At 32.5% G+C, this 13,293-nt stretch overlaps 1 protein-coding gene and 1 long non-coding RNA gene across 6 annotated transcripts in view; one reads left to right on the top strand and one right to left on the bottom strand.

Moving 5' to 3' along the window:
* Positions 1–13,293, top strand: part of LOC139427120 (uncharacterized) — a 70,104-nt gene that overhangs the window by 26,109 nt on the left and 30,702 nt on the right. The window lies entirely within an intron of this gene.
* Positions 11,698–13,293, bottom strand: part of LOC107448987 (uncharacterized) — an 86,886-nt gene continuing 85,290 nt past the window's right edge. For all 5 annotated transcript variants that reach the window (XM_016064374.5, XM_016064376.5, XM_071187814.2 and 2 more), the window contains one exon: positions 11,698–12,967. In XM_016064374.5, coding sequence (XP_015919860.1) covers positions 12,914–12,967 — 54 coding nt within the window. In that variant the 3' untranslated portion in view covers positions 11,698–12,913. The remainder of the gene's footprint in view (positions 12,968–13,293) is intronic.

Genomic DNA, 13,293 nt, shown 5'->3' with positions numbered 1-13,293 from the left:
TGAAAAAATTCTAACTATTAGGAAATGTAGGAACTAGATCTTAAATTTGATTTTCAAAAATGTCTGCTTAGTTTTTTTTTTCTTATTTGCATTTATTAATGTCATTATTAGAATAACTTTTGCAGAGAGAAATAAAGAAGCTATAGTTTAAGTGCCTTAAACTCGTAACAAAACTATAGTTTTAAGCAACAGCTAAAATTAAAAAAAAAAAAAAAAATCACCACTTAGGCGATTTTTTTTCACCCAGTTTGAAACTTATTAAAATTAATGAATAATTCTACATTTTTGCATACTTTTATGAGTACTAACTATTCAAATATGCGATTCAAACTATTCAAATGAATAAGAATAACTATTCAAATTTTAAAAAAATTCGATCACAAACCATTTACTGAACTTTGGCTCTTCTAATTAATGTAATTTTGCGTTTTTTTTTTTCTTTTCCGGATTAGTATAAGTTGAAAATGGTCAAAACTTCTAACAGTCGTGAGTTTCTAACAGCCGAGAATAACTTCCAAACTAATAACAGTCATAAAAAGAGCATCTTATTCTTTGAAAAGTATTAGTTCATACGAGGACAGAAATTTTCGAAGAATAAGAGCATTAAAGTAGTTAAATAAACGAAGAAATTTCAACTTATTCACTTTACCAGATTTAACAAGATTCTGCGTAAGCTACTGCTGCCTGGTAATGCTTTTTTTTTTCTTTTATATAGTGTTTCAAGCAGATTTACTTTTACAAACAGTTTTTATTTGATATGATATTATGCTCTTATTTTCACTCATATGAATCTTATCTATAATCCATGCCCAAAGAAAACTAAAGGAAAAAGTATCTCTTTATCTTTTTTCTTTTCTTTTTTTAAACGGCATGTAAACCATATCATTAAATAAAACAGAACAGGTTATGATTAGGTTTTGTACGCTAGGTGGATTAAGTTGAAATCTAAGATTCCGACCCGCAGACAACGAGGTCGGTTTGCTGACCTTCATTGCGGAAGTAAAAGTTCTTGAGGGCTTCATGGATCTCTTTCTTTGAGACATTGAAGGAGGTAAAAGATTTGTGTTCTCTAATTTCACAACAATATGGCGATAAAACAATGTTAAGAAATATAAACGTTGTTGCGTCACAATCGTTTGCTACCAATTAATTTGGGTCCAATAGGATTGATTTGATCAAATGATAGTTCTATTTACTATCGTGTCTATCAGTAAATGGACTGACATTAATTAAAAATCAGTTTATTGTAGTGTGATTTTTAAATATAGGACATTATAAAATATCCATATAAGTATGAAGAATATCCAGAAAGTAAACAACTACTGAGCTGTTGAATCTCGTTATTACGGGAATATGACTAAGAAGAATTTATAGAACATTGCGTTAAAGAGCACAAGTGAAAAGTTGAAAAGGTAGACAGCCGCTTCTGTATTATAAACTAGTAAAGTGAAAACTACTGAGCTGCTGAATCTCGTTGTTACGGGAATATGACTAAGAAGAATTTATAGAACATTGCGTTAAAGAGCACAAGTGAAAAGTTGAAAAGGTAGACAGCCGCTTCTGTATTATAAACTAGTAAAGTGAAAACTACTGAGCTGCTGAATCTCGTTGTTACGGGAATATAACTAAGAAGAATTTATAGAACATTGCGTTAAAGGGCACAAGTGAAAAGTTGAAAAGGTAGACAGCCGCTTCTGTGTTATAAACTAGTAAAGTGAAAACTACTGAGCTGCTGAATCTCGTTGTTACGGGAATATAACTAAGAAGAATTTGTAGAACATTGCGTTAAAGAGCACAAGTAAAAAGTTGAAAATGTAGACAGCCGCTTCTGTATTATAAACTAATAAAGTGAAAACTACTGAGCTGTTGAATCTCGTTGTTACGGGAATATAACTAAGAAGAATTTATAGAACATTGCGTTAAAGAGCACAAGTGAAAAGTTGAAAAGGTAGACAGCCGCTTCTGTATTATAAACTAGTAAAGTGAAAACTACTGAGCTGCTGAATCTCGTTGTTACGGGAATATAACTAAGAAGAATTTATAGAACATTGTGTTAAAGAGCACAAGTAAAAAGTTGAAAAGGTAGACAGCCGCTTCTGTATTATAAACTAGTAAAGTGAAAACTCACCTTATATTACGGGCAATTTTCAGAATTCCTGGTAATCTTTGAATAAACTATTATACCTAAACTGACCAGCATCCTGGTAGTATACTAAACAACTGGTAATAAAATTTCTTAACGGTTATTTAAAAATTCATTGCTTTACCTTTCCAATTTAATATTCTGAGTACAGGAACCCTCCATAGAGATTCTTTAACAGAAATATATATATTTTTTTAAATAACTGAAGATAAAAAGGTGTTGTCGAATGTTCCTCAAATTTGTTTTTTAAAAAAGTTTTCTGAGAACGCTGGTCTGCTTAATTATACCTCCTTGGTTGAGCGAATACCCTTAACTCAGACACGGAGAGACATGTGAATTAAAAATTTTTTTTAAAATTCCGATAAGTGAGATAATCACATTTTTATAAATCCTTTTTATGCGACTTTTTTTTAACTCGGTTTTACCTAGAATATATATATTGAACAAAATTTCTTGTGTGTGTGGGGGGGGGTAGGAAGTGAAAAATTGCGAAATAAACATTTCTTTATGGTTTCTGACGAAGCTTTTCGTAAGATTGCATTAATGCGCATTTAACAACCATCTTTTTTTAAGAATACTAAGGGGTCAGCTGCCTTACAGTTAGTTATTGCCATAGACTTTATTTATACTATCACCTGAGGTTTCTTTGGCCACCCGCGTAGATAATTTACAATCCAACAAGCTTTATCGACTCGCTCTCTTTTGTGGAGATTTTCCTCTTGGCTGTAGTTGGTCGTAATCATAATGCAAGCTTCTAATTGTGTAAAAAAAATTTACTAAAGAAACTACTTTATCATCTTGGCCACTACTTTTTACTGAAGCCCACTTATTACTTGCCCACTACTTATTACTAAAGAAAAGTAAAAAAAAAAATTCATGTTTTTCTTTATTTAATAAAATATCGAACAGGAGAGAGGGTCGCTAAAAGCCGCTAAATTGGAAAATCACACTCGGGTTACCCCATTTTTCCAGGAAAAAGTTTGGGTGGCACCCCCCCCCCCCACTAAAAATCAGGGCTGTTGGTTGTAATGTTTGCAAGATAGAAAATAAATTATTTTCATTTTAGTGATATTATATTAGAGTAAAAACAATTTTGCAACACCCCGTTGTAAGCCTAAGAGGCTATTAGAGGTCCAATTTGATCAATGACACGATTGTGGCAGGAGCAGAACTGAGCACAAGACAAGTTGGCACCAATTGATCTTAAACTGAATGGGCTTCAAGCCGCCGTTGATGATCGAACCCACGTTCTTCATATTTCCAGATCAGTACTTTCAGTCGTTGAGCTCAGAGCCATTATGGCTCAGTTAATTCCTGTGAAAATAATTTTTAAAGTTGCTCTTAAGCAAACTATTTGAGTACCTTAACTTAGATCCTCAAAGCTATAACTGATAAGCTTTTCATATTATTTCTATTTCTTACACATAAATAATTTTACTGATACATTTTTTGAATTTTTATACCTTAGTTTTCATATAATTTTTAATTGGACAATGTTACCTCATGATCCCTAGAAAAATTTGGGTTACTTTGCCGGTCTCGTCTCACACACAGGGTATCACAAAGTGTCAAAACGACAAGTATGCAATACAGTGAGGAAGATTCTAACATTTCTACTCATGAGTTGAGGATATTTAAATGTACAAAACATTAAAATTAAAGATTCCAAAACCTGCTCCACCGCTCTCCTGACTTAAATATTTATGGATCCAAATTCGTCGGAAAAATTATTTGTTTATTAGCTTATATAAAGAAAGTATACTTCTGTGTCTGTATTTTAATAATAGTTCTAAATAATTGATATATTTAAGGTCAACCCTTTGTACTATTATTATTAGTTTTTAATGTCTGAAAACCCAATCACTAGAACGAAATGATTCAAAGCTGGTATTTTCTTTTTCCTTAACTGATTTTATATTTTATAATCGGTGTTGAACAACCGACCCAATTCTGAGTTTATAACTATCAATGTTAAACTCAACAGTCTTGTCAATTTGAACCCAACCCAGAGGACAAGGGGCCTCCTTGATCAAGCTTTGGGATTAATGAGCCTTCGTGGAAGATTTTTTGATGGAAATAGCCCCATTTATGTGATATGGATAGTAAAACCACGAAAACCTCCCACGGTTAGCCCAACGGCAAGAAGAGTCTAACCCACGATCTGTCTACCGATGAGGATATTTTGCGTTAGCACTGTGGTTGGTAGCAAAATTCGCAGCAAAGTCAGAAGCAAAATTCGTGTGAACCAGCTGCATTGGGATTCGAACCTCTTTCCCCTGATTGGTTACCTAAGTCACGTGATTGGGAAATGAACGCTCAATCCCCTGAACCACCTTAACTGTTTGTACAGTTAGCTGTGATTTGCTCAAGAAACTATAATTTTTTTAATCATAGTTTAAGATCAGTTTAAAAACTCCTCAATAGATGGTGCTGATGATAGAAGGGATTGTAAAACAGTGCTTTCTGCAGTAAACCATTCCAGCTGAAATATTTGTTCTAGCTTCTGTTGTCCTCTTGTTGCTGGAAAGGGGTGGTAATTTTTAAAAAATTGTTCATTCGTTTTTCTCTGTTAGGAATGTCTTAGGAACTTAGTAACTATTTTGGAAATTTGGAGAGAACAAATTTTCTTGTTAAGTAGAACGCATCATTACTTTCTCTTTTAATTTTTATTTAGTTCATTTTTCAATTTGTCGGCCATTTTTTGTACACCTTATAAAATAAACGCAAATAAATAAACCAAAACGCGTTTTAAAAAAGGGTATTGAAAAAGTTTAAGAAAAAGTGGAGAATTAAAGATACGGATAAAAAAAAATTTAAATACTTCCAATGAATTAATTCGAGAAACTTTCAATAAAATGTATGTAGAGAAATAATAATCAGCTTTTAATTGTATTCCGTGATCATGTTTTTTTTTTTTTTTTTTTTTTTTCATAGTTACAGTCTTTAGTCTCTAAGTTTATACTCGAACTAAATGAAATTCCAACAATTTAATGAAATTCAATATTAAAGCGAAATAATGTTGAATTTTCAGCTTTGCCTTTGTTTAAACAATCGCTTTTTTACCAATAATAAACTAATCAATAAAAAAAAATTTCACTTAATATATAACTAAAATATAGTAAATTTTTAAAAATATTTTAAACTCTATTAAACTTCGATAGCAGGTGGCGACTTGAAGCTCACTCGCCTTCAGATCGATGGGTACCAACTTGTATGGAGGTAAAAACGGCTAGTGCGCAATGATGACCATATAGTTCTTATCATGCGGTTGGTCACATAATCCTGAAGCTTCAAGATCCCTATTACGCATATGCTTTACTTAATGATTATTAAATTATCGTTTGACTAGGATGTCATATCAAAGTTTAATTAATCATAGTCCTACGAGCTATGTACCAGTTGTCGTAATAACAACAAAACAAACTGCAGTTTGAGAAATCAGTTAAAGAAAAGAGGAAGATAAATTTGTACGAAATGCCGGAAACTGTATGTTTATTCACTGCAAAATTTCCGAAATTAGTTACAAAGTTCATCTACAGATGGCGCTACAACCCAATGTCTACAATTTAATTAAGACACCAGTCCAATAAAATGTGGGCCCCTATTGTGTATTCCTATCTCTAGATATTTCTGAAACTAATTATTCGAATTAAAGGATATTTTTGCGCAAATTTATAAAACTCTCTTACCCAAAGTTAATTTTCAGAAAAATATAATTTGTAATAACTAATTTCTATTTAATTTAGTAATAATGAAAAAAATAACTGATTTTGCAAGGCATAAAAGTTTTCAATTCTTCATTAAGCAACTTAACTTCAAATAACGAAAAAAAACTTAGATTGAACAAAATTAGTTGAAAAGTTTGAGATTTAAAAATACAAATAAAAGTTTTAGTTTCAAAGTTTTTTTTTTATTTTGAACAGATACTCGAACATCGAAAGTTATGTAGGGTTAAAAAAAAAAAAAATCTTTATTTTGCGCATAGATAGAACATTGGTGCTTTGAATCTGAATAGTTAATTTAATTCTGTTTTTAAGTTAAATGTTGCTTATGATGGCTGTAACTTCATTCATATGATCTTTTTTTTTATAATTATTATTTTTATTACACGTTTGAACAGTTCCGCTGAAATTATCCTTATTATTTGAAGGACAAGGGAAAAAAAAGGTCAATGGAAAGCAATTCTGAGAATAAACGAATTTCAAAACAGACAGGAACCGTTTTTTTTTTACGTCTTCACTGAGTAATAACTTTCGGGGAGAACCGATTTCTCACGTTATTGCTTCCTCAAAACTCATTAAAGCAAACGCCCTTTTTGTGAAAAATGGACAGAAATCATACTTTACCTTTTGATTTTCATTTATTACAAACAAGAATGTAAATCATTACTTATTACTGACCTACATTTCGAGTAGGTAGTAAATAATATAGGAATAGCTTTTTAAAGGAGAGGATAAACTAGTTAGAAAGGCATAAGCAAAGAATATCAACATTCTATTTTTTATCATAGGGCCGTTTAAGACATGTAAGCTTCTCAGTGGTAGACGGATCATGGGTTAAAGTCCCCTTGCCATCAGGCTTATCGAGGGAGGTTTTTGTGGTTTTTCTCTCCAGGCAACTCGAATGCTGGTTAGTTCCATCAAAAAGTTCTCTAGGAAAGCAAATTTCTTCCAATACTTGATCCGGGAGTTCTCTTGTCTTTTGGGTCGGATTCAAAATTACAAGGATACGGAGTTGAACATTAATAGTTGTATGTTTAAAATAAGGTCGGCTGTTCAACGACTGTAATAATAATAAGGAAAAAAAAAGCTATCTGCGGTTAGCAAACTGTGACTCAGGAACTATAGATATTTTTGCGATTCAAAAGCGGCTTGTATTTGGATTAGGTACGAGCAATCAGAGTTTGTCGCCGAAAGAATTGTTGCAGAAGCTCAACGTTTAAGTAATTTTTAAAACCTTTCGAATAATTTTACTTAAAATAAACATTATTTTACTTCACAAAAAATCCAACCACAACACAAAAAATCCAACCACAACATCATAAATCTACTTTTCATTAGAAAACTCGGACAGCTTACTTGCTGGTTTCATCCTTCGATCTCTAATTATTAAAATAAATTTTAAAAAAAGGCGTCCATTTTGTGTAAACAAAGTGGACGCATTTGTGAGGAACATCTTTCTTTTTTAAGGTGTCCTAACTAGTGCAAAAGTATGATTTTGAGCAAACTTTTTGAAATTGAGTTTATTATAAATTTAGAATCCCTATACCCTGAGCTTTCTAAAAATACTTCACTTTTGTTAGTTCTCCAATTATTTACAAAGTTATAGCAGCTTTTGAGCAAGGTGATAACAGTGGATAGACTCAGAACTAAAGAGAAGACAAAGGGCTGTTTCATTCCTTACTCAAAGCAGAAACTACGATTTACCACCTCATGACGTCACGGCGCACACAGATCTTGAAAATAATAATTGAAGGATAATAAAACTTTGAAAGAAATGAGCTTCTGTAAGAAATGAGTTAAATGTTCGACACTTTTCAGATAATAGCTGTCAAACTTTACACTGCCAACAAATTATTTATGTACAAAAATATAGTATTCATATATTTTCTTATAGTATTAAAAAATAACATTTTAAAGTAGAAAAATTTCGCCATGGTTGTTGTCATCGTTTCCTTATCGTTTTAGAATTTTAGGTTTTAACTTTTACTGTTAAATAAAAGAAAGCGTATAAAGGTACTTTCATAGTTGTTCGTTTAACAGTAGTTTATTAATAAGGATATCTAATTTTAACATATTTTCAGACATTTATACAATATCACTAAAAAAAAAAACTTAAATGCTAATTACTAAAAAAAGTAATCTTTGAGTATATAATGATGGAAATATTAGACAAAAATATTTAAAATTAATTCGTTATAATTAAAACAAATATTTTGAATAATGACATTTGGTAATAAACTGCTGTTTGTAGAAAATGCAACACCATGAAAGAATCATCAGAATCAAATGAAATTTAATGCAGAAACGACTTGTACTGATACAAATAAATGATGAAATTTTCAAAACAAAAGAAACAAATTAAGCGTCCGAAATCAGTATTTGGTGCAGCCACCACGCGCTGCAATAAGTGCTGCTATACGACGTGGCATGGAGTCAAACAGATGTTGAATATCTGCTTGAGGAAGAGAATTCCATATCGCTTGTATGCGCAACCAAAGTTCGTCTTTGGAAACTGCAGGACGCGGATCACGAGTGAGACGCCGACCAACCATATCCCACACGTGCTCAATAGGCGACATATCCGGCGAATAAGCAGGCCAAGGAAGAAGTTGCATGCGTTGTGCTGAACAGAAGTCTCTAACAGTCCGCGCAACATGTGGGCGTGCATTATCCTGCTGAAAGATAGCTCCAGGGATGCCTTGAAGGAAAGGAACGACTTCGGGCTGTAGCACTTCACGGACGTATCTGTTGCTATTGAGATTACCCTCAATTCGTATCAAATTGGATCGTCCATGATACGAAATCGCACCCCAGACCATAACTCCGGGTGTTCGACCACTATGTCGTTCAATAATACACTCAGGAAGGCAGCGTTGACCGGCATAACGTCTAACACGAACACGGCCATCATGGGTTCACAAATTGAAGCGTGATTCATCTGAAAAGACAACTTGGTGCCAATCAGCTCGCCAGTCTCTGTGCTCAAGAGCCCACTGCCGACGCAGCCGTCGATGATCCGCCGTGAGGGGAATCCTGTATAATGGCACCCTTGCACGCAATCCACGGCGCAGCAGACGACGACGAATTGACGAAGCCGACAATTGTACACCTGTAGCAGTAGACCAATGTGCTGCCAGCTGCCTGGAGGAAGCTGTGCGATCATTCACCGCCATGCGGAGCAGGTGTCGATCATCGCGCTCTGACGTCACCTTCTGTCGTCCAGTGCCTGTTTTTCGAGTTGTTCGGTGCTCGTCGGTCCACTGCTTCCAAACTCGCATCACTGTGGAACTGTTCCGCTGCATACGAGCTGCTATTGCGCGATAGGAAAATCCTCCTTCTCGAAGGCCGATTATCCTCCCTCGTTCAAACTCCGTAAGTTGCTTGAATTTCTTATTCTTCCGTCGTGGAGGCATACTCAGGTCTCACTAAACGTTTGCCACTAACAAATAATCATAGACTATTTTCAACGTCCCGCTACAGCACTTTATTTATACGCTTTCAGCATCAATTCAGAGGGCGCTGCGCGCGCCACGCACGCGCGATGGCTCTGAAACTTTATTAATTTGCATAATATCCTATAATTGACATTTGCTGCGAATTTCATTTGATTCTGATGATTCCTTCATGGTGTTGCATTTTCTACAAACAGCAGTTTATATTCATTATGAAATTGGAAGAATTTTCAATCATTGATAACTTTTATTTTTGAAGTTCAGTATTTTGTTTCCTTCGACCTCGCAAATTTTTTCCCTTTTTTGTTTAAAGTTACGAGACGGTAGCGATTTCATTGACGAAATTCTAATAAAAGTTCTTAAATGTCTAAACTGAAAACATGAAACATAATGCTTTCTAATTCACGGCAGGTTAAATTCTTCTAGTCCATTTTATTATTCATTATATGTCACCTTTATATTTTCTGAAGTAAAACATGGAAAATTACGTTTTCTCATTTTATGTTTTATAATAATTCTTGCCGGTGATATTTGACTGATGTTAAATTTTTCAATCAGATGAGAATAAAATCGTGGATGAAAATTATGGAACACTACGAATGCGTTTAAAAAAAGAATGCTAGTTACATGCGAAACAATTTATTTTTAAAGCGAGAAGTTGATGCTGCGCCGCCGTGACGTCACTGATTGAAATCAGAAGCTCGGAGTCCTAGTCTATCAATTCATTCTTTAGCCCTGGGATAGACAATATTTATTTTATCTCAAAATCAGGTGGTTGTTTTTTCACATTTTACACTACCTTAAACACGATATCTCACGCTGTTTTTAAAATAATTGTCTACAATTTTTTTCGAGTGTTCGATTATAGCACACATGTTTTGAACTACAAACTAAGAGAAAAAAAAATATTTCATTTTTTATGCATGTTTTTTCGCAAAGACAAGTGCGGAATTTAAATTTGCTTTTTTAACTTCATTGATGCCTAATTCAGTAGTATATGCACTTGCTATTAAGATAATAATTCAAATTATAGTTGTTGATAGCCTTATAAATAAAACCCTCAAAGGATTTTTTTGTCTCAGAGAGAAATTTTTTTTACTGTGTTTAGTATATATGCAAAAAAAATCCTTATTTTTACCTAGAAATGGCCATTATCTTTTTTTCAGTGGCGCGACAGCCCATAGAGGGCCAAAGCCTACTGTGCCCATCTAAGTTTAAAAATAGCCACATAAATAGTAAATAATAATAATGCTAATTGTTTTTGTTAGTTACAAATTTTTACACACAATAAAACAAATATAAAAGTTTTTTAAAACGTTACATTGATATTAAAAAAATAGTCGGATACTATAAGTTAAAACTAAATTTTTGCTTATTAGAGGCTTCTATATATCAGAGCCTTTACTCTGCAATAACGCTTTCTTCAACAGAGGGTATTATCATTCTAAATCCTTTATGCACACTGCACAGAGGAAAAACACCCTAAATAACTTTTGATCCTAATGATCAGATTTTCACTTACTAGGATTCAAACTTAATGGTTAGAGCGCATCACCTTAAATATGTTAACTACTTAGTGCCAAAGATACTGATACGAGACATGTTGATACGGCCGAGGGGCTAAAGTCACTCCTCCAAGTTCTCCCGATTTCTACCAAGACTTCAGAGACACTTAAATATGTACATAAGTTATTTATGATTTTAGTTATAATTTATGGAATGCTCTAAAGTTTCTAGCACATTCCCTTACATCATTTCCGTTTCCTGTATATAAGTTCCGGCCTTTCCAGTGGAAACGGCACTTACCATGGTGTTAGTTTAAATCTGTTCCACTTGCCAGCGTTAATTCTATTCTTTCTACTAAACAATGTTTTGAGTTGCGAAACCAGGCACAAAAACCAATTTTCTCTGGAAAAAAACACACACCTTATTTTCAGATTAGACTTTCTGACCCTCAAAATATGGTGGCTCAAAGGATAGAGCGTTTGCCTTCAATGAGGTGAAATGGATTCGAATTCCAGCGATGGCTAGTCGATACGAATTCTGCACCCAGCTCTCACCAACCACAGTGCTAACGAAAAATATCCTCAAAGGTAGACAGTTCATAGGTTAGTCTTTTCTCTGTCAGGTTAACCGTGGGAGGTTTCCCACCCAATTCAACGCAAATGCTGGTTAGTTGCTTCAAAAAGTTCTCCACGAAGGGAGGACTTTGAAATAATGAAAATAAATCTTTAAGGGCATTGAAATAATGAAAATAAACACCTTTAAGCACTTTTTAAAACCGCTATACACCCTACAATTGTTGTGTGCCAAAAAAGAACTATTTTAGATTAGTTAATGAATCATACTCTTTTAACAGGAAAGAAATAAGAATCACAAGTTTTGCACAATAAATTTATTACCAAGTTTTAAAAACAATTATTGATAGCACATTTAGGAACTTCATTAAAAATAGTCATAAAAACATTTCTGGAAAAAGATACATATTTTAACATTTTACTGAATCTACCAGTTGCAAACTAGTAACAATAAACAGTTATAGTTTGTAACTCCAATAAAATAATTCTTTTACTCCAGTATTTCAGCTTTCAAAATCAAAAAAGCATATAACAGAATCTGTGATGGTAACCAATATCAATGTTTTTCTGTAACAATTGAGATAGTATTATGTGTCAATAATAAAATGGAAAATGAAGTATTTGTATAATGTTTCAGAAGTTAATAATTTTTCAAAACAATAACTTAAATATGTTTCCAAATAAATTTAAAATGTGGAATAGAAGAATCAAAGTTTCCATAGTTTTCAAAAGCTTCCCACAGTCAGAAATCAAAAATATATGGAAAGTGCAGAAACTTTGTAGTTGCTATCTCTGCAGTAAAAGGCGGAAAAAAAGGACAGTTTCACAATACAAAGAGAGAACATTGGATTATAGTAAAATGTGAATGTTTCAAATAAGCGTAAATTACAAAGTTACACTGCACAAGATATTCAAAACAAAAAAAACGGTTACAACAAGAGTTGCACAAGAACAAAAGCAGTTGCACAAGATATTCAAATAATACAATTGTGGATAATTTCATATCACAACAATACAAACATTAAGATATAGAAGTAAAATACAACATCCATGATAAAACTAATAAAAAACAACCTCAAAAAAAAAAAAAAAAAAGAGAGAAAACTTAAACATAGGAATATCATTACATTTTTCTCCTCAAAATGTTTACATGACAATAAAATCTCAACATTTAGAACAAATATGACTATACATAGTCAATAAATCTTACTTCCCAGATTTAACAAAGTAGTTCAAAATATTGATAAGATAAACAATGACATATTAATAAATGTTTCACAATTAAGTTTTTAATAAATTTACTATTGGTGAACACAAATACGAAATTAAAATGCATAAAAAGAAAAGTATACATATATAATGAGTTCAACATTTTATCTCATAATTTTTTACGCCATTTATTTCAGACAGATGCCAATGCGATAATTTATAATGAAAATAAAAGAATTGCACAAATAAAAATGTGCAAAGCACCTCCTCTTGAATGAGACTTGAATAAAAATTCCTCAGACAATTACTTTACATATCTTGATAAAATCTAAATGGTTTATTCCTTTCCGCTTCATTTTTCTCCTGAAAAGTATAGAAAATAAATTCAATTTATATTGCATAAATATTTAAATTTTAATATGCTCATAAAAGACACTATTACATATATATTAAATAACAATAAATATATGTCTATTAAATGTTAAAGAATACATTTATTAATGATATACATGTTTCGTAAAGAACGTCCCTTAGAATATTCATATATAAAAGAAAGTTTTGAAACACAATCTTTTTTTTAAATGTAATTTCCATTCTTAAAAAGTAGATAATTTTGGAATCTTTCTAGCACTCCACTAAAAACGCTTGATACAAAAGGGGGATTAACTAACAAACAAAAGAGCTTTAAT

Source organism: Parasteatoda tepidariorum, chromosome 11 (genome assembly GCF_982258835.1).
Source record: "Parasteatoda tepidariorum strain Cologne lab strain chromosome 11, Ptep-v5.0, whole genome shotgun sequence".
In the NCBI taxonomy this organism is placed as follows: Eukaryota; Metazoa; Arthropoda; class Arachnida; order Araneae; family Theridiidae; genus Parasteatoda; species Parasteatoda tepidariorum.
The sequence above is the reverse complement of the archived record's forward strand: the minus strand, read 5'-3'. Positions and strand labels throughout refer to the sequence as shown.